The sequence below is a fragment of the Heliangelus exortis genome, chromosome 7, assembly GCF_036169615.1.
Source record: "Heliangelus exortis chromosome 7, bHelExo1.hap1, whole genome shotgun sequence".
In the NCBI taxonomy this organism is placed as follows: Eukaryota; Metazoa; Chordata; class Aves; order Apodiformes; family Trochilidae; genus Heliangelus; species Heliangelus exortis.
Window position 1 is genome coordinate 12,101,624 of NC_092428.1, and position 22,329 is coordinate 12,123,952.

At 45.7% G+C, this 22,329-nt stretch overlaps 1 protein-coding gene across 5 annotated transcripts in view; it reads left to right on the forward strand.

The window, feature by feature from the left end:
- RNLS (renalase, FAD dependent amine oxidase) overlaps nucleotides 1-22,329 on the forward strand; it is a 78,328-nt gene that overhangs the window by 50,978 nt on the left and 5,021 nt on the right. For 3 of the 5 annotated variants that reach the window (XM_071748897.1, XM_071748899.1, XM_071748901.1), the window contains exons 6-7: nucleotides 282-457; nucleotides 6,055-6,342. In XM_071748897.1, the coding sequence (XP_071604998.1) occupies nucleotides 282-457; nucleotides 6,055-6,207 (329 nt within the window). In that variant the 3' untranslated portion in view covers nucleotides 6,208-6,342. Of the gene's footprint in view, nucleotides 1-281; nucleotides 458-3,744; nucleotides 3,872-6,054; nucleotides 6,343-22,329 lie in introns of those variants that run through there. The other 2 variants (XM_071748900.1, XM_071748898.1) reach the window with 2 other exon arrangements.

Genomic DNA, 22,329 nt, shown 5'->3' on the forward strand with positions numbered 1-22,329 from the left:
TTCCAGCTACTTCCTACTACTTAAGGGGTATGGGAACACTTTGAGGTTCCTCTAGAAGACTTAGATGGAGCTACAGTTACTGCAATGGGGAAACCATCACAAATTTTGCAAAAAGCCTACATTTCTTCTCTGTGCTTCTTGTGGGGTTTTTTCCAGCTAGAAAAAAAGGGTGATACCACAAATATTTTCAGTCTTATTGACTCTTAGGTCAAAGAAACAACTGACAGCATGTGGCTGTCAATGACTAACCTTTGAAAAGTATCTCTCTTGTTTTATTTCAGAGTCTCCTGAAATTGGACCCTCAGTTGTAGTTCACACGACTGTGACATTTGGAAGCAAATACCTGGATTCAGACCCTGCAGAGGTGCAGCAGTTAATTCTTAGTCATCTGGAGCAGGTTCTACCATCTCTACCTCAGCCAGCCAGCATCAAGTGTCAGAAATGGAGATACTCTCAGGTACACACTGTGGTGAGAGCAGTCAGCTGGGAGGATGCTGCTGGGGAAGTGCCCTGCTACAGACACGCAGTTATTGCATCATCATCCAGCCAGTGGTTTCCATTTTGGGGGAGCAAGAGGAGGGGAGACAATTGCTCTGTATCCATAATTCATTTCTCCATGTAGCCATGGGCAGCACCCAAGTCTGGCCAATGACAGCCAGATCATTTCTATTCCTCTTTTATGTAGTGGGCCTAGCTCAGCAGTAAGTCGTGCAGCACTCCTGGGAAGCAGAGACAGGAGAAGTGCACAAGGAGGAAGTAAATCCCACTTACTTGATGGATTTCTGCTGGTATGTAAAAATATGACTCAGTCTGCCTCTTCTGTGTTGAAAATATGTGCTATTATTAGCAAAATTACTCTGCCACAGAGTAGCAGAAGGCTTTGCCTTCAGATGTACTAAATTGTTATTTTATTTGGCCCAGTTCAATTTAACAGTATGTTATGTGGAAAATATGTTAAAGTAAACTACCTAAGGGTAATAATAGCAATATGTGTATATTTTACAGACTTCTTTTAAAAATCCAAGGAAATTGCTGGCAGTTTTGTAAAATATTGGAGCCTATGTACATGTTTATGCAAAGCCCCCTAGTTAAATTACATTGGTTAAATTGAATGTGGAAGTTGATGCAAAATATTTACTTTAAGCAGTCCCCTAACATTTTTTCTTTTTATGAAATCTGGAAAAGTTACTGTAGGTGACTGTTGTGAGGTCTGTTCATACCCCTTGATCTGCATCCAATTAAGTAACCTGGTCTCATCAGCACAAAATTTATGTTTCAGCAATTTAGGTCTTGGTAGCTTGCAAATTGCTTCCCAGTGTATATTATTCATTCTCAGTTGTATAAAAATTATCTTAATGTAGGTTTTAATGTTTCAGATGACTCATACAAAAATCACAATATGACTTATTTGTTCCTCTTTATCAGCTCAGGGGTTTTTTCACTACTATCTCAGTACAGTTGTCACTGTTAAGGCATCCTATGATGGTGATGATTTCATAGAATCACAGGATGTCAGACTGGAAGGGACCTCAAGGATCATCTGCTCCAACCCTTCTAATATTATTGCTTATATGAGATGTCTCAGCACCCTATTGAGGTGAGACTTAAAGCTGTCCAAAGTGGGGGAATCCACCACTTCCACTGGGAGACCATTCCAATTTCTGGCTGTCCTCATAGTGAAAAATTTTCCTCTTGTGTTCAATTGGAGGAACTTGTTCCCATTATTCCTTGTCTTGTCCATGTGACTCCTTGTAAATAGGACGTTTCCATCTTCTTTGTAGCCCCCCCCCCCCCCTTTAAGTACTGGAACATGGTAATAAGGTCTCCAGTAAACCTTCTCTTCCGAAAGCTGAACAGACCCAGTTTTCTCATCCTCCCCTCATATGGCAGGTGCTCAAGTCTTCTGATCATCCTTGTGGTTCTTCTCTCAACTCTCTCCAGCCTGTCTGCATCCTTTTTGCAGAGCAGGGTCCAAAACTGAACACAATATTCCAAGTGTGGTCTGACAAGCACCAAGCAGAGCAGGATGATGACTTTATCTCTGCTGGTGATGCCCTTGTTGATGCATCCTGTTGGCCTTCTTTGCCACTGCAGCACGCTGTTTACTCATGTTGAGCCTGTTATCCAGAATTTCTGGTCTTTTCTTCTGCATTATGTGCTACCTTTCTGTGTAGTGACGTGAGGCAACCAGGTGCCACTAATTGCCAGGTAGTGGGCTTGACCTCGTGTTAAGCCCACCTGTGCCTAATTAGGGCAGCCCCTACTGCGCATGAGCAGGATTAGGGGGCCAATAAAAAGCTCACACCTGGGGAAGCCAGGGGGCTGGTTTAGCCACCTTTGGAGCAGTAGCACCGATTCAGGCTGGTCAGAGCACCATTCCTGAGATTCTACTGGGACACCTGATTGGACCTTGGAGCGCCGCACCCATAGAAGAGGTTTGTCTTGCTACATTTCTGCTTCAAATGGTTTGTGACCACAAGAGCTGCAGGTGGTGGGGAGGAGAAGAGTTGGATCTATCTCCAGCAGGCAGACACTTGGTTGAGCAGGTCTGGAAGGGGCTCCCAAAACAACTGAGAACTATTTCTAAACTGAATTAACACACGGAAGATACTGCTGCTATCACAGAGCTCTATCATAAAATTTGTCAAATTCAGCTTCCTTGTTTATGTGTGCCAGTGAAGGCCTTAATATGCCTTTTCATTGCACTACTCATACTTATAGCACGATGTGATGTCCGTGGTAACATAAAAGCATATGCATCAGATATGGCCTATTCTGATTGATTTCACCATAAAAACAAAGATAAAGACAAGATAAACAGTTCATTTCTTACTACTGAATAAACCAAAAAGCCTTGAGTGCATTTTACCAAACAACTATGCATTTTGAATTCTGGCAAAACTGTATCCATAAAGGATTTGTTATAACTTTGTACCTATTGCTCCATCTTTTAGAGGCATCTGTAACAGTGACAGTAGTGACAACGAATGCTCATTTTCCACAGTTCCTTCAAAATTATTGTCTTCCTAAATCACTAGGTGTGTGTCCTGTTTCTCCTACTTAAAAATCACAGTCAGCCATGCTTGAGGATGCTGTTTTCTCAAACCACTGCACTATTTGCAGCTCTTACTGCTTTCTTCCCCTGCTTCTGTTGCTTGCTGCTGACCATGTTGCTACTAACCCAACCCACGAGCCTCAGCAGCTGCTTGTGTTTTATGGTTGTGTCACCGGGGGAATTATCACCAGTCTTTAATTCAGTGGATGAATGTCAATATGTCTTAGACTGCAACCTCAGTGTAAGCCAGATCTGTTGTCTCAATAAAGAGATCTCTCTTGCCACCCTATAAAATAACCACTACCTAAATTAAATATCTGGGACAGAGCTTACTCTTTCTCTTAAAGTTGTCTTTACTTCCAGTTGTAATAAGCTGCTGCCCCAGAAGCAAAGGGAACTGTTAAGATGAATGACTCATAGGATGGCTGAGTCCCCTGACTGTTTTAGATGGGATTTATCCTACTTGTTAATGAAATCTGTCTGTAGCATTCTTGTGGATAAACACAATCCTGGGATTAAAATGCAGACATTACAATTATCCATGGTGGATGAGAGATTAGGACATCCAAACTTCTACTGACACTGCTTAGCAGCACAGCTGCATTTCTGGATCCCCTGCTTTAATTACAGCAGGACAGTATTAGCATTCAGAGCCAACAGCTTCCCAACCCCTTGTGTCCCTTTTTCAGAGTCACTTTAGATGTATAAGGGATACTAGGAAAACACAGAATCATAAAAATTGGACCATGTCTGAGCAAACCTCCCTTGATCTCTAGTCCAGCCTATTGATGAAAGCAGAACTATCACCAGCACTGGGTGAGTTCAACCATGGCTTTGTCTGGCTTTGTCTTCAAGGATGGAGATCTAACAGGTTGTGCTGTGTAGCCAAGGGTAATTTGGAATTTATGTTGGACTGCACCTTCATCAGAATTTGAAGAAGGTGCAGGAATGTTCCCTAGTCCCTATGTCTGGAGTGAGGGCCTTTACATTGAGTCTGCCACAGAGGCAGGAAGGATGCAGGCTGAGATGTGAAAATACTGATCTTGTAATCAGTATGGCAGAGCAGAAGCTGTTTGGTACAGCCAGCAGCAAATAAGCCATGGGCAGCCAAGAAGGAAAGACAATCAAAAAGCCCTTTTATGCTAAAACTTTCTTCACTGTTTATGCTCAGTGACCTTGATCTGTGTAAGTACTAACCTGAAATGAGTCTGAGAAAGATGATCTCTTACTGGGTCTACCATATGTGCCTGGTTGAATAACAGAGAATGGGTGACAAGTGGCTATAAATTCATTTCAGATAAATACCTTCTTTAAAGAGACACTGACATGCTGGTAACACAAGTGCAGCCAGTAGCATAAATATGGGTGTTTTGCTGCTCAGCTGTACTTGGAAATGGCAGCTAACAGCACTACCATGGCTAGCTGAAGGTACCTTTAAATCAATAGAAAAATCCTCTGGATTGAACAAGATGCCTTAAACTTGAGGTCTTGATCACCAAAGATGACAATTGTATCATGGGGTACAGGAACAGTTTACTGCACAGGAATCCAAAACGTGTATTTGGACCAAAAGAAATGTTGGAATCCAAAATGTAACTTCGGACAGAAGGCAGGAAGTCATGAAATTATGGAAAGAAAATTGAACTCTCTATATCAGGCTTTATGTATGATCTCTATGGTTTGATCTCTTGCTGGTCCATTACTGTGCTTCAGCTCTTTTTTTTTTTTTTTTTTTCTCTGTCTCTGGATTTCTTGATCCTTTTTTGATCTTATTAAACATTTCATTCTCATGGCTCTTGCTTTGTCATTGCTTTTCTTGGATTGTTTCTTCTCACCTTCCCCCTCTGATTACTTTAGCATCAAGCTGCCTTCCTGCATCTTATGTTTTCTACCTTTTGTGCTTGAGGCTTCCTTTCCAAGTTTACCATTAGGCTGCTGCTGCCTCCTTCTCTCCGTTCTGAGATTCACTGATGCTGCTGACAGATGCACTGATTTAGTAGATGGGCACTCAACCCTTGTACATAAGTTTGAAACAGGTTCCCACAAATGTGGTGAAAAAAAATCACTGTGTGTTTCTACTCTTCTGTTTGCCTTGTGTTGGTGTTTGCCATGAAGAATACAACTCAAAGAGGTCTTCTGCACCCCATGAGTTCCAGGTAGCTCCAGGCTAATAGTTACAGGCCAAAGCAAAGTCCAGTCACTCTTACAAGTGTTACACATGCTCAAGAGCTGCCACTTTGCAAAAGAAAGTTTAATTGAGGGTATAGTGCCAGGAAAATTGTATTTAAAACTAGTACAATGCATACATGGAGAATGACATTAGATACCAAAGCAGCCTTATTCAGATTTTTTGTAATACTACTTAGAAAGGAAGTGTTGATTGTATCTCTGGCAGTGGTTGAAAATTTTTGTGCTACTCAGATGAGGAAGAAGACAAGCACAGCAGAGCTGGAGACAGGGTGGGATGTTCCAAGTCTGTTTGAACACAGAGCAACGTGAAACATGGGTGGGTGATCCTGACACCTCAGAAACCCACCTCAGTTCCCATTCAGGAAAGTCACCTGGCCAGCCCAGCTGTGTTGCAAGCTCTTGTGGAACTTGCAGGCTCCCTTTCATTGGCTGAGCAGTAACATTTCTGGTGGTTTTTGCAAGCCCACCTTTGCTGATGTGAGATCATGTACCTTCATACCTTTTGGCTCTGAGATCTTCATGCCTCATCTATCCAGGATCAGGCAGTTGTTTCTGCTAAGATGGACTGAGAATAAGACAGGACAGGGCTGAAAGTTTCTAAATTTCTCTGTACAGGAAAGCTTAATTTTAATTATCTAACTCTGAGAGATAAATATTTTACTTATTGTTAATGCTTGGACATATGATCTGGGATGCAGGGGGTACTTCATATGAAGGTGTTTCTCTCAGGGATACGGACATTTCTGGCATGAAATTTAGGTAAATAAAATACTTTCTTTTCCACCTCCCTGTATGGTTTTCTTTTTCAGGTTATTAAAGCTGCGCCCAACTGTCTGGGACAAATGATCCTTCATACTCAACCTCTCCTGATTTGTGGAGGTGATGGATTTACTCGCTCCGACTTTGATGGCTGCATAGATTCTGCTATGAGTGTCGCAGAGGCTGTGAAGTCCCATTTATAACAAGTCCAAAGTCAGGTACTAAAGTTAGTCTGATTAATTTTACTATGGTGGGTTGAATTGTAGATTATTGTTAACATCACTGCCCTCTATATTGCAAAAGTAAATTAAAGAAGATCTACTGGTGTGCTGTAGTAATTACTGGGATGGAACTGAATCTTCCACGTTCTGTGCTGTGAGTAGTTGCTTTGCTTGAAGTGTAGAGCTTTTTCTGGCTCTGGTGAGGAGCACTGAGCTCCAGTGGTCTTGCCAGATCTCCTGATACAGCCCGTGAAAATTATGTCAAGGAGAGGAGCCTGCCTTGAACCAGAACAAAAAGCCATGGAGTTGCAGAGTTTACTCCTTCTCTGAGCATTTGGAGCCTGGGAAGTGGCAGAAGGAACATGCACAGTTGGTCATACGTACCTGTGGCCATTTCTTCTGGTGTAGAGCAACCCTGGTTTTTGGCTGTTGTGTGGGCCATGGGCAGACAGTGGTGAGTTATACTTTGCTATGCTTCTCAAGATGGCCTGTGCAAGGTCTAATAATATTGACTCAAGGTCTAACCGTATCTTCAGACATGTATGACTTCTAAGCAAGGAATACTAGTTGTCTGCCAACCATCTTTCTTAGCCCACAGTTTTCCGGAGCTCTGGTTGCAGGTACCTCTAAGAATTCATTTAAAAGCTTGAATGTGATATGTCAGATGATGTGGCCACTGAAACATGCTTCCTGTCCCAGGCACAGTGTAAGCAGTGTCAGCCCAGCTGTGCTCATACAAGAAAGAGTGGAGAGAAGGTGAAAGAGAAGCTGTGCAGGGCCATGAAGATGCTTAAAGGGCTGGAACACCTCTACTATGGCTGAGAGAGCTGGGATTGTTCAGCCTGGAGAAGAGAAGGCTCTGGGGAGACCTTAGAGCACCTTCCAGTACCTGGAGGGGCTATGGGAAAGCTATGGAGGGACTGCTTCCAAGGGCATGGAGTGATAGGACTAGAGGAGGTGGTTTCAAGCTGGAAGAGAGGAGATTGAGATGAGATTTTAGGAAGAAATTCTTTGCTGTGAGGGTGGTGAGACACTGTCCCAGGTGTCCCTGAGAAGCAGTGGCTGCCCCATCCCTAAAAGTGTTTAAGACCAGGTTGGATGGGGCTTTGAGCAACCTGGAAGGTGTCCCTGTCTGTGACAGGGGGTTGGAACTGGGCATTCTTTAAGGTCTCTGTTACAATTCACCCTGTGGTCAATGTAACTTATTATTAGGATCCTGTGAGAACAAAGTCCAATCGTGAGGGGTCAGGTGCAAACAAAGTTTTATTTGATAGACAACAAATAGCATAAGGAAAGTGAAATGGCCCAGTAAAGCTATGGCAACTATGCTTAGAAAGACAAGGGTATCATCACCTGCAGATCCTGTGACATTCCAAGGATCTTTCTTCCTGCAGTGGCGGCCCAGTCCTAGGCAGGGCAATGGTCCGGTCCGGTCTGGTCCTAGGCAACGAATAAACCCCTACAAACTCCTTATATACCCTGGAGTTTCCCACAGCTCTCCTGACTGATTCAAACCTCGGGAATGTTGCTTATCTCACCCCCACTCTAAGCACACCAGAGCTATTGTCTGTACTGGCCCATATCTAGCCCAGTGGTCACTAGCTGGTCAGTAGCCAGTCAGTCAGGGACCTCAGCTCACTGCTGGCTTTAGATGGGAGAGTCCCCTCACCTGACTTTATCAATCACTGAAAAGGGATCCTTATCAGGAGTCTGTGTCCAGTGTTCTAATTGCCAGTTGTCAGTTGAATTGAAGATAATTCTGATGAATGGAACCTCACAGTGCATCCTGACCCAAACCAGTCTGATTCTGTGATTCAGTGTTGATCAGAGCAATATCAGGGCTGCTATTCCTGCTGCTATACAGGAAGCTGAACATGAGCCAGCAGTGTGCCCAGGTGGCCAAGAAGGCCAATGGCATCCTGGCCTGTATCAGGAACAGTGTGGCCAGCAGGTCCAGGGAAGGGATTCTGCCCCTGTGCTCAGCACTGGTGAGGCCACAGCTTGAATCCTGTGTCCAGTTCTGGACCCCTCAGTTCAGGAAGGAGATTGAGGAGCTGGAGCAGGTCCAGAGAAGAGCAAGGAGGCTGTGAAGGGATCCAGCACAAGTCCTGTGAGGAAGGGTTGAGGGAGCTGGGGGTGTTCAGTCTGGAGAAGAAGAGGCTCAGGGGAGACCTCATCACTCTGTCTGTCTGTGTGTCTGTCTCACATCACACACAACTCCCTGAAAGGAGGTTGGAGCCTGGGGGGGGCGGTTGGTCTCTTCTCCCAGGCAGCCATCAGTAAGACAAGAGGGAATGGACTTAAGCTCTGCCAGGGAAGGTTTAGGTTGGATATTAGGAAAAAATTCTTTACTGAAAGGGTGATCAGGCCTTGGAATGGGCTGCCCAGGGAGGTGCTGGATTCTCTGTCCCTGGAGGTTTTTAAAAAGAGACTGAATGTGGCACTCAGTGCCATGGTCTGGTAACCACAGGGGTAGTGGATCAAGGGTTGGACTTGATGGTCTCAGAGGTCCCTTCCAACCTGGATGATTCTGTGATTCTGTGAAGTCATGTTGGGAACAGATACTGACATCTCTGCTCTAACATGATTTTAACACACTGAAGTGGACTGGCCAGGAAAGTGGATGCACTTAAAATTGTGCAGGATTTGCTGGGTTAGAATCATGGTTGCTGGCCAAAGGTCCCCTGAACAAGAAGCAGCCCCTTCCTTCTTTCAGGTGGTGGAGAATTTGGGTCAGGAGAATTCGATAGGAAATGTGGTTCAGCTGCTTTGCCTGGCAAACACCAAGAGGAAGGGAGGGAAAAGGATTTATCAGAGTATGGTTTGCAGCAGTGTGTTAATAAGGAAACTGTGCTGAAATTTCAGGCATAGGGTTACATCACCACCACAGTAAGAACTCACTGAAATAAACAGTCAGTCTGAAAGTGTGGTGGGTTCTAGACAGCCCTATACTTCATTTTAGCAGAACAGGTGTAGAAATAGAGGGACAGGCCCAGCGAAGGATATAAATACACATGCAAGTGAATAAGCATGGAATTTGATGTGAAATACTAAAAAAGTAAACAGCAAGTGTAATTGTGTTGAAAATACTGCCTGTCACAGCTTCAAGAATTTCTAAGCTACTGTGTGCTTCTATGAAGTCAATTTTGAAATTACTCAGAAATTAACCAAGAAATAACTCAGAAATTAACTGATCATTTATTTATTCTAAATTTGTTTTTATCTTGCCATTCCTCTTAAATCACACGTCATGAGATTAGTACCTCTCTGTGCTACGTCACTAAAAATAACAAAAAGCTATTTTTCAGCAGACAGAATTTTAATCCTTAGAGAAATACAATTCATCCTCTTTTAAGATCCTTGCATTTCACAAAAATCCAGCATCCTGTATTCACAGCAACTGAACACTGTCATTTATTGCTTCATTCGACTGTTTCTAATGAATATTTTAAGTGGCACTATGAACCTTAAAACTGTTAATTTTCAAAACATCTTTCAGGGTATTTCATGTTACCAAGTGTGTCTATTGATTTTTTTTCTTCTTTCCTTGAAGTCCTCAAGTTTACAACTAGATGTTGCTGTTGTATCTGAACCAACCAGCTTCAAAACCTCAGGTTTCAATCACTGTGTGTAGTTCAGAAACGGAGAATTGGTGGTCAAGTATATGTACAGATCTTTTACAAAAGCATGGGATTGCCTGTCTTTCAGGGATCAAGGTGGCCATAAAGAGCCATGTGCTCATGGAATAAACTTAATCTGGTGAGATGTAATATTGACTTAATTTAGTGTGGGCTCAAAAACACCAAGCTGAAATGAGGTGTTACCTTGTGGTGTTGGAAAACCTTAAAGAAGTTTACAGAGGACAGCACATAAAAGCATCCAAGCCCCATTTTTCTTAAGTACTCCTCAGCTTCCATCCAGGCTGGGCTTTCCTGTGGGAGTCAGTCCCCCAGGGAACAATATGCTGTGATCCAGAATAAAGTTTTCTGCTGGGTTACTGGTCCCCATGGAAAATTTTGCTATGGCAGATGGGTCAACTGTTGTTAGACCCATGGTGATGGTTCCTGGGGACCCATCCCATTAAGAATGTGTGCAGAATGTGTATCCTTCACCTGTAGGGTGAAGGAGCAGGCTTTGAGGGATCTTTCCAGACTCTTACCTGGTGCTGTTTTCCTCATCTTCACTCTTTGTTTTCCTCTCCTTTCTTCAAAGTAGGATTTTGCATTAAAATATACTAAAATTTGCACTTCTTTCCCCTTCTGTTGATTTGGAATGCAAGTAAGCCAAGCCACAAGAATCTAAAAAATAAATCCTGAAAAGGTGTGACATGCAAAAAAACCTGAAAATGAGGCCTCTTTGAATGCTGTGTCTTATACTCAGTCTGCATGGCAAACAGGAGTGCTCTTGAGCCATGATGTGCTCACAGGGGCCTTGTCAACAACAGCCTTCAATACCACAGGTGACAGGTAACTGGAGATGTCTCCAATCCCATCCTTTCAGCATTCTTACAGCTTTTTTCATTAGGTGGCCTCATAATGCCCAATAATAAGCAAATCACAGATTCAGAGATTTTTTTCAAATCATATTTTTGATTCAGAGGTTTTTGAACACGGGTCTCAAATTGCTCCCATCGTTCCCCACACCATAACTATCAAAACACCTTTTTCCTGTAGCTTTCTGCCATATTAAGGTGATTTAAACAAACCATGAGGGGAGACAACAAAATAACTTTCCAACACAAGGCAGGTAGCAAGTGATATTTCATAGAGGCCACTGTATTTGAAAGGGTGGCAAGAGAAGAGACTTGTCTGGTTGATTTTCTGAGCTTTTCTCTGGATGGCTGTAATTTTCAATTGACTGGCAGACTCATCATTGCAACTCATATCTCCTTGTTCCCAGATGAGGTGACAGCTGTGTCTGATGTCCTAAGTCACATCTAAGGCCAGAAGTTGAATCTCAGATGATGGTGTTACTGTCTTCCTCATCACAAGGAAAGATGGGGCCATAAATGCTCAAAGCCTTTTAGCTCCCAGTTGTGTTAACTTCCACCCAGTGAACATTACTGGCCCATGGTATCTAGTGCAGTCACTGAATTTACAATATATTCAAGGAATCATAGGATCACAGGATGGTTTGTATTGGAAGAAAATCCTAAAGCTCATCTGATTCTGACCCCCTGCCTTGGGCAGCTGCACTTCCCACTAGATCAGGTTTCTCCAAGCACCATCCACCCTGGCCTTGAGCAGTTCCAGGGATAGGGCAGCCACAGCTCCTCTGGGAAATCTGGGCCAGTGTCTCACAACCCTCACAGCAAAGAATTTCTAAGATCTCATATCTCTCTCCCCTCTTGCAGCCTGAAGGAGTAACATGCTCAGAGAGTGCCCAGGAGTGCAGAGAGCGGGGCACAGGGGAGACGACGCAGGAGGGAGCACAAGCAAAGGGAGTGGCAAGGGCAGTGGCTCAGCAGCTGGCACACAGTGTGTGGGCAGAGTGCTGAGAAATGTCCAGCTTGTAATGGTGTAACTGGCCAGGTGTAATGGTGCCTACCTGGCAGAGGAAGACCATACTCCCAGCGCCCCCCAAAACGGATGTAGGCATTCAAAGGGTGTTCCTGTGGAAGGAGGTTGCTGCCCGGGTCACAGGCTGTCACTGGTGACAGAGGGTGGCAGCTCTAACTCAAGCTGTGTCCCCTGTGAACATGCTGATCCCTGCTCTGCTCTGCCAGGTGGCACAGCTGCAAGATGGTGTGATGGAGCTCAGGGTGATGGAGCTCAGGTGAGCAGATTGAGGAGTATCAGAGAGAGGGAGGGGGAATTAGATGACTGCAACCTGCTCTCCACAAAAATGGCACAGGAGGTAAGACATTGGTGGAGTAGAGGATTCCAGATGCTCTCAGCAAGCCTTCCCACACACTGCGTCAGCCAAGTAGCAGACTAGGTGCTGGCAGGAAGACTTGATACACACAGCTACCCCTTGCCATCTGCTAACAGAAGGGTTGTTTGACCTGTGGCTCATCCAGGTGTGACCCACCCAACAATTGCCTTATTAGCACCATGCAAGGGAATTTCCACATCCCAGCAGTTGCATGGCCCTCAATCAAAGGCCCTTGAGAAAGCCAAGCATGCAGTACTGAGCCATCACTCGTGTACTCTGGCCCCCCCCTTTCCCTGACCTGGTGGTCTTCCCAGCTTGTTCTTCCTTATTCTAGGAGTTCTTGAACCTCCTAGATGCACCATATGCATCCTTGCACTGCTCATGCAGAGGTGGTTTTTGAGGCAGTACTGACTGAAATCTTGGGTGCAGTCAAGGAGAGGTTTTCTGCTTTTCTGCCCAGGAGGGGAGATGAGGGGCACAGTGTCTGTGCCATTGCCACCATGTCACAGGTAATAAGGCAAACCCATCATATCCCATGCCATGATGAATTTTGGAGTTGCCCCTGGCAGAGTTGGGTGTGAAGTCATGGCACAGCCTCTCATCTGAGGGGCATCCCTTGTTAGGGCCCTGTGGGTGAGCATCCCACCAGGCCAGATCTCTACCCCTGCTTGCAGGTACCTGAGATAGAGTAAAAGTGCTGTGAAGGGGATAAAAGCCTTCTAGAAACCAAATGTCATAGGAAGTCAGAGGACTGCTGAGACCCCATCAGAACCACAAAGCATGACTCCAGATAGTGCTATTAATGATGATGCTGGTGGAACTCTCATTACTCCCAGTTCTACATCTGCAGCCCTAACAAGGAGAGATCTGCTTGTCCTGTGTCCCAGGGACTTCAGAGACCACTCCCTTTCCCATGCAAGAAGGTACTGGGAACAGATGCTCATCACATGGTGGTGCCCTGGGGACAAACATTCATCTCTAGGCCAAACCATCTCTAGGTGAGCTCCAGGTGAGAAGCTGTGGCCTAAGCCCACATGCACCTTCCCAGCTGAAGGACAGTGGACATGTTCCCCTGTCATCCTTGCTGCACCTCCATCCACACCAGGGCTGCATCTGCCCCTGTGCCAGACTGCAGAGAAGCCATTATAATTCTCCCAGATCTATAAAATTATTTGTACACCTCTTTGTTTAGTAGGAATTTAGAATTTATGAATTCTGAATAGAGCTGGGAGAGGAGATGGGCAGCCAGCTCCTTGGCTCACACTGCTTCACACTCTGCACGTCTCCAAGGATCTGGGCTGTATTTTTGTGCAAGCATGTGAAAACTAATTAAGAAGTTATTTTAGTTTGGGGTTGGGTTTGTTTGTTTGTTTTTGGTTTTGTTTGAGATTTTTTGTTGTTGTTTGTTTGTTTGTTCCATTTTGAATTTTTAAAAGACAGCTGCATATGGGAGGTACTGCCCAGCTGAGAATATGTGGTGGGTTTCCATAGCACTGAGCTCTGAAATATTGCTGCAGCACAAGCCACTGGAGCAGGACAGGATCTCCTGGGGGGCAGCACTTGCTGGAAATCTTGCTGCCCCTGGGCTGTGCCACCGTCATTGTATTTGGCTTTTCTAGAGGGAAGGTGTGACTGAGGAGGAATGTGTGGGTCCTGGATGCCCATGCTCCCAGCAGGACCAGTGACACAGCTACAGCAGGTTGCTCAGGGCCACGTCTGGGCAAGCTGTGGCATCCCCATCCACCACTCTGACCACGGTCCTTGGTGGAAGGGCAGCATCATGCTGGCACAACACCAGCTTGGAAGTGGAGCTGGTTGAGCAGCAGCACCAGCATGATGAGCAGTGCTCACAGATAGGGTTCTCTTCAAAACAATGCAGAGAAGAGGAACCTTCTTTGCATTCTTTGTGGCAAAAAGAACCTCACAAATAATCAGAAGACTGGAGCACTTCCCCTATGAAGATAGGCTGAGGAAGTTGGGGTTGTTCAGCCTGGAAAAGGCAAGGGTCCAGGGAAACCTTGTAGCTGCTTTCCAATACCTGAAGGGGCAGAGGAGGGTTACAAGAAAGCTGGGGTAGGACTTTTTGCAAGGGTATGTAGTGAGAGGACAGAGGGCAATGGTTTAAAACTTGAAGAGGGGATATGTAGATTAGGTATTAGAAGGAAATGCTTTGCTATGAGGGTGGTAAGGCACTGGAACAGGATGCGCAGGGAAGTTGTGGATACTCACTCCCTGGAATTGTTCCAGGCCAGGTTGGATGGGGCTTTGAGCAACCTGATCTAGTGGGAGGTGTCCCTGCCCATCCAGGGGGCTTGGAACTGGATGATCTTTAAGGTCCCTTTCAACCCCAGCCATTCTGTGTTTCTGTGAACTTGACCCTCTGCTGCCTCAGTTGTGCCAGTCGGGTCAGGTCATTGCTCCCCACCTTGCCTGCAGACAGAGCCCTGGCACCAAAGGGCTTTGTGAGTGCTTGGGCACACACAGCAGGTGCTCGGCTGCTCCATGCAGGAAAATCCAACATAACAGCTTCCAAATGGCTGGTTATGTACTGTGAGGGGGCTGGGGCTCAGATCAGTAGCTTGAGAACCCCCAGGGAAGGATGAGGGCACCCGCTTAGCTGCCCAGAGAGCACTTTGAGCTGCTGCATAGGGATTTCCCAGGGGCCAGAATTTGTTTTGCCTTTAATCCAGGCTCTGGCTTGAGTGTGCCATCTGTAAGCTGCTTTGCACAGCAGAACTGAAGCCCTGAAATCCTAGAGCTGTCTGCTGCCACACGACTTGTTTCACCCCACTGCCTGCCTATTAGCCTCCTTAGGATCTTTGCTTAATTTTCACTGTCAAGATCAGCCTGTGATGGCAAAGCACAGCAGTTCTTCTTTAGAAGAGCTGAGGAAGAGTGACAGGGCCTGGCTTTCTTTTGGGGAAGAGCTGAGGAAATTTTCTCCTCTCAAGATAAATGAATGGAAACAGGTGAGAGATAATCCTAGGAGAACTATTGCAAAATTGCAAGTGGAAAGATTCAGCACTGAACAAAGAGGCAGATTGCTTTCCTTCTTGGTGGCCATGGTGCTAGAACCCATGAAGATCCTTGGAAATCCTCATGATTCTCATCGTTCTCCAGTTTTCATCCCATAACAGCTGAGCATCACTCTAAGCAGGTGCTTTGGGCATCATCCCAGCAGGGAGAAAAAAATCCCAGGTCTCTGCACCATCCTGTGCATGGCTATCTCCCTCCTCCCTGATCACTCCAAAAATTGGGGGGAGAGGTTTAATGCAAGGGGTTTTAATGTAAGGGGGTTTAATGCAAAGAAGATTAATGAAAGCTGGGGCTACAGGGGTGAGCAGAAAGCCAGGGCTTTGCAGCAGCCAAGCCTGCACAGGCCCCAGCTGTGGGAATAGGAGCCACTTCCCTCCAGCCCTGCTGCCCCACTGCTCAGCTGCTCACAGGAATGCTGAAATAAACCACAGCTCATTTAGAAATTATCTTTTTGACACAGGGCTGATGTTGAGCTGGGTGGTATCTCCTCCCTTACCTGTGCTGGTGCTGAAGCATCCTTCCTTTCTCAGCACTGTGACCTGCTCAGATCTCTCTTCCAAAATGCATCACACACATCAAGATTTTTAAAGTGAAGCGTGCCCTGCTGCAAGTCCCCTGGCTTGTTTCAGGGCATGAAGTGTTGCACATCATGCACAGATTTGGTCAGTGCCTTTTTCAGCCCATGTTGTGGGGTGGCATGTGGTAGGCAGGAAGACATGACTCAGTGCTGGAATATAGGTCAGGCTTTATCCCAGCAGCTGCTTCCCTTGCCTGGAGCAGAGGGAATGGGAATAAGCTAGTGAGTGAGGAGGGGCTCAGCCTCTCTCCTTCACCACCTTTTCAATGTACAGAAAATCACAGCTCAGGACCTCAAAGCTTGGTGTTAGGCAGCTGCTGAGCTCTCAGCACGCACGTGGCCGTTCCCCACTGTGGAAAAAATGGAGTGTCAGAGATGAAGAGAATTTTGTCTTCAAAGCTGCCCACAAGTGTGTTGTAGCAATAGCCACTGCCTATGCATGACTATTGCTCTTTATAGAGAGATGCTGCAGGAATTCTGGTCCAAAACTTGACCTGTCACCACCTGGTCATTTTGGATTTGCTGCCTCCAGGAGCACACCTGCACAGTGCAAATCCCACTGTCCTTTTTACTTAAAAGGAGAGTTGTATAAAAAGACAGAGCAAGTATAGATAAAACCCTTAATATACTGAGGTACAGCATTTAAGCCAGTCCCCTGGCCCTTGCAAAAGGATTTCTAAGCAGGGCACAGCAGCTCTGTGTTACTATGTTTTAATTTGTTTAGTAATAAAATTATCTATTTCTGTATGGATAATTAACAAACAAACAGGGGAAAAAAAAAAACCTAAACAAACAAAAAATAACCCCTCACAATGTGTAGGTTTTGGGTTTCCCTGGAGGCCATAACTGCAGATGAAAATCCTGAGCCATATTCACTGATGTACACACAGCAGACTTCATACAAGGTTGCTCCACCTGACCTTGGTCCAACTGGTCATTTTTGAAAGAATATGATATTCAACTTCTAAACTAGGGAGAAAAAGAGAGACAGAACATTGTACAGCATATATTCTGCACACGTGTAAGCATGGACATTTAACTGGAGGATGTAAAAGAAATTCTTGCTTCCAGGGAGCCACCAGAGGGTTAATTTTGGCTCTCATTTGCTTACTTTATTCTCTGAATAATGAAATTAGTTGTTCCATAGTCCTTTGAAGGGTTGAGCTTCGCCTTCTTGTGGAACAATACATGCTGTGCTCTCAATAGGAGTGCACTCATGATGAACTTTGAGCTACACATCTGCTATAAAGAAGTAACTCTTATTCCCAGTTGGCCATTGCTAGCAAAAGATTCAGGCTCCATCTACGCCTTGGCACAGATTTGTTTGCTGCATGAGAGCCTGACATGCAGTGCAGATGGGCAGAAACTATTCACAGACCTCCTTTAAAGGCATAGGTGCTCTTCCTCTTTGAGCTTTTTCTGACTGAGAACTGGAGACAAGCCCTGCAGAAGGTGAACGTGGGACTGGTCTACAGCCCATTAACAGCAAAGCCCCTTAAATGTGTGCATCAACTTCCCAAGTGTGTTGGGAAGCTGTGTGAGGAATTTCCTCAGGATGCTTTTGGTTGGTGTTTTTGAATGGAAACACAAAATCTGGGCTGATTTTAGGTGATTTATGGCAAAGCTGGTCTTGCAGGCTTCCCCTGGGACATGTGACTTAACACTCCATGCTGGTGGGGATGAAGGATGCCCAGGATGGGGTGAGGGGAGAGTATTTTCACCTCCCTACAGGAACATTCCCAAAAGCCAAGTGAAAAGTGAGCACATGTAGGGTTAGAAAGCCTGTAGCCATTCCAGTGGTTACAGTTCTGGGCTGCTCACTACAAGAAAGACATTGAGGAGCTGGAGCATGTTCAGTGAAGGGCGACAGAGCTGGGGAAGGGTCTGGAGAACAAGTCTGGGGAGTGGCTGAGGGTTTAGCCTGGAGAAAAGGAGGCTGAGGAGAGGCCTTATTGCTCTACCTGAAAGGAGGTTGGGGCAGGTGCAGGTAGTGCCAGCTTCTTCTCCCAAGGAACAAGAGACAGAACAAGAGGAAATGGCCTTAAGTTGTGCCAGGGGAGATTTAGATTGGGTATTGGGAACAATTTCTTTCCCAGAAGGGTTGTCAGGTCCTGGAACAGGTTTTCCAGGGCAATGGTGGAGTCAGCATTCCTGGAGGGATTTGAAATGGTGTAGATGTGGTGCTGAGGGACATGGTTTAGTGGTGACCTTGGCAGTGCTGGGTTAACAGTTGGACTTGATGACATTAAGGGTCTTTTTCAAACAAACTGATTCTGTGCTTCTGTTATTCATTGTGTTGCAAAGAGCCACAGAAGGGAAATTTGGGATCTAATCCTACTGCTTGTGAATTGTTCCCAATGTCACTCCTAGAGCCAGGATCACAGCCTTTGGCAGAAGGGGTGCAATGAAAAAAAAAAATTCCCCAGCTCTCTCTGTAAGAATGTGACTACTGTTAACACTAATCCACTCCTACACAATGCCAAGGTGCCAGCCTGTTAATTGCATCCATAGTTTATACTCTCCTGCACTCAGGCTGTGGTTTGGGTTCTGCTCAGAGCCCCCCACCCACAGCACACATCCTGTCCCATTGGGTGCTGTGGGGTGGGCAGTGGACCAGAAGCCACGTGGGGTGGCCATTCAGACCCAGAAGAGAGGGAGGAGGGGGATTTCTCCCCTTTAATCTCTTCCTGGTAGCAGTCACATTGACAGATGGCTGCTGAAACAAAACCTTGGAGCAGCGTGTCATGGTTTGAATACGAGGAACTGAAGCAGGAGGGCTTCCAGACTCTGAGAGGGGTGGAACACAGAGGGGAATTCCCTCCCATTCCCTGCCCATACTCTCCCAAGCCCAGGCAGTCCCCAGCCCCTCCTCCCTTACACTCACTCCTGGCTGTGCTGCTGTTCCCCTGCGCTCCTTCAGCACCACCTCCCCACAGGCTCTTCAGAGCCCCCATCTATGGGGTTTTATATATAGATTTATATATATCTGTGTTCTTTGTTACTTTATCCCTTATGTTAATACCTTTCCCCTGTATTAGTAAATCTGTATCAAATTGTTTTCAGTTGCCAACTTAAAAGTCTTCGGTCTTTATTCCCCTTTTATCTTCCCTTTGTGTGTGTGTGGGGGGGAATAGAGAGGAATTCTGTCCTTAGGTTTGTGGTCTGCCCAAACTGCTAAGCTGTGACACAGTGTCACCTCTTGGGCACAGCTGAGGCTCCGGGTGCTGCATTTCTTCCCTTCATGGGTGGTTAAAAAAAGAGAAGACATTGACTCCAAGGAAAAGCACATCACATCTTGACACATCAGCCAGGACATTTGGTGGGCAGGGCAGATATAGGGGCAGTGCTATGCTCAGTAAGGGCATCCTAGGAGATGGGAGCTGGTCTCCTAAGCAGTGGAGAAGAGCTGTGTTTTGGGGGGCTATGGAGGAGGGGTTTTATTTCCAGTAGTTTGTCTGTGCCCAAAGTCTTGTCTTTATCAACAAGACAAGGCAGGACAAAGATGTAGGAAGGAGATTGAAATGGCAAAAGCAGAGAGTGATTTGTGTGGTGGCAACTCACTGGAGCCCTAGATGCCAAATAGACATTTTATTTATTAGTTATTGTAGGGAGTGGTGGCATCACTTAAAACCATATTTGCTATCTTCTCCCTCTTGTCTTGCAATTCCCAAATCCCATGTGATGCTCTGAGTTGATGACCAAACACTGCTCTGCCTATGGAATGTGTCACATTGCTGCTCTCTGACCTCAAAGCCACCAGCTGATGTGCATGCAGAGGACATGTAGCCACAGTGACTTGGACAGCCAGAGTGGGCCAGCTCTCAGAGTTCACCTAAATGTGAATTTTGCTTTCTGTCTGCAGCATTTGAATCACTCCACGATCTTCTTCTGAGAACAGGCCAAGCATCTTGATCCTCTCCTTTGCAGCTTTAATCATTCCAGAGGTGTTGGGCATGGCAGCCAAGTCTTGTAATCCCCTGGGTACACATGAGAGCTTCCTTCCTATGCTCTGGGGGACTCAGCATCATGCAGAAAGTCTGGAGCTGAAGCACATGACCCTGAGGAGAGACTTGAGTCTGAAGGTCAGGATCTGCAGGGGGTTCCAGGATCTGAGATGCTCCAGTTTATGCAAAGCAACCGTGTGGATGTTTTTCTCCAGTGGAAAAGCCATTGGAGATGGCTGTCATGAAAAGTGGAGTTACCACCAAACACGGAAATGTTTCCTGATGTGTTTACTAATATTTGGTGCTCCTTATTGGATGGAGTTCAAACTGAAATCCAACTACACACGTCAGCAACTTCCTGACCTCCTCCTGACCCTCTGCTCCTGCACCCAGGGGAAAATCAGGGATGGGAAGTGCTGGTGAGAGGCAGAGAAAGAGCAGGGTTGCTCTTTTCATCTTGCAGAAGGTGTCCTGGAGATGCTGGGACTGAGGTCTGCCCTGAGGGGCACATCAAGAGCCCCAGAGGCACTTCTCCAAATGCAGCAGTCCCTGATGCTCTCAAGGGAGAGCAGTGGCCCCATCACAGCTGGAGGGCATCAAGGGGTTCTGCTTGCCCATGCCCCTTGGGCCACCTAAGCCTGTGTTGGGCTGGTTCTTACTGGAAAATAAATAGAATATTACAATTGTCTCATTATTAGGGGGATGTTTACAGCTGTTCCAGCCTGTGGGGGAGGGATTGGAGAGCCAGCCAGTTCACAGCTACCAAAAGGTCAGCACAGAATATGCAGCTACCGTAACCCTTCGACTATATCAGGCCTTGAAATGTCTGCTTGCTTAATTACCCCCAGTTTGGATGTAAGAACATTAAACTGAGACATGCGACTTAGTATTTGGCAATATCAGTCATTATACCAAAACCAGGGCTTTTCACACAGTCTTCAAAGGCATTCACTTTCCTCACAAGTTCTTTGGTGTCTGAGGTTTCTTTGGACTAGTTGTGAACTGTTAACATTATCTGAGCTGGGTATGAAGCAGTGGTATCTGAGGTTTTTTTCCCTTTCTGATCTGCATGAAATCACAGAGCTGTGGTAGAAGGAAAGACAGATTGGGTGTGAGTGGGAGCAGAAAGTTCTCAGTTCAGAGAGGGAGAAAGCCCAAAGGAGTGGTAACACTATGCAAACAGGCTAAAAACCAATTAAACCCCATCCAAGCCATTCCCAAAGTACCAGGCAAACATCATCCAATGACAGCAAAGTTTTGCCACTGCTCTTCCTGGTTTTGAGTCTCCTTTGAGATGCTCCTGGCAGAGGTCCTACAGGTTATGCCCTGTCTGTGTTCAAAATGAACAACATTAATAATTACAAGAAACCCTGGTCTTTCACCATGCCAAGCCTCAACTTTCCTTATTTATTCCTCTACAGGGGCATGAGTGTCCTTCTTTCCCTGCTCTTCCTTCAAATGCCCCTCCATGAGTCTGGTCCCAATGTCTGGGGCATGCCAGGCTCACCCAAAGCAGATAACAGGGGGCTTGGGGAGGTTACTGCTCTCAAGAGTCATTCCTTTGCCTAGCAGTGCCCTCAGACTTGAGGATCACCCGACTCCCTGCTTAAGGCTTTGGGAAATGCCAGCAAATATTTCAGTGCATATTTAGAGGTGGATTTGGAGAGAAGAGCCCAGATCAGGGATGTCACAGCCAGCGCCCACCTTTCCTGAATTTCCAGCATCCTTGCACAGCCTTAGGAGGATTGGAGACCCCTGGGGAGATCTCCTCAGCCATAGAAGTTTAGTATCTCTGTCCTGTCAGTGAACATGCTAGGGGAAAGTTTCCATGGAAAACCTGCCTAGCCTATCCCAAGACCATTGTTTTTCACAGGTCTAGAGATACTTCACTTTGTCAACAATTTTACAGTAGACTGTGGGAAAGGAAAACTGGTTTTTATTTAGTCCTTCAGCACAAGGGACTCACTATTAGGAGCCTGACAAGAGAGGTTGGTGTGATGGTAAAAAGAGTAGGGCTTCTGAGATTTCTTCCTAAGAAACATATGCACTAAAATGCAAAACAAAATGCTGTGCATCCAGTGTGGCTGCATTTGGTTGCAGTATTCAGAAGAAAACATTCCCAACAAAACCATCAAGGTGAGATGAGTTCTGGACAGTCTCAGCTCAAGGATGATTAAATACTGACCAACAGCACCTCAAACCAGACAGCTGGGCTTGTTTGGTCTGGACAGGAGGCTGGGGAGGGTCTGAGAGCTGCTCCTGGAGAAAAGGAACAAACAGCAAGGGAGAGCAGCCATGCTGGCACCCTCTGGACCTAGTGCTGGGGTTGGGTTACAGAACCAACCAGGTCCCTCCACCAAGAGAAAAATAGAAGGTAATCTCTTTGAGTTTGGGTTTTCTCTGAAATAAAGCAATTTGAAAAAAAAGAATGTATTTGTCTTCCCCCATAAGCAAGATGATGAAATTGATAGCAGAGCCAAATAGGGAACCAAGCTCCATTTACATAAAATTTCCTACTTTCTGAACACACACTTGACCCTAATTAGGCAGAAAAGACAAAACTATTACTAAACTGCTTATTTTCTTTTCTTGGTTAAATCATTTAATTGTTTGTTTGTTCTCTTTTGGTTTGCTTTAGTTTGGTTTTGTGTAGAAATCCTGTAGTAGTTCTTC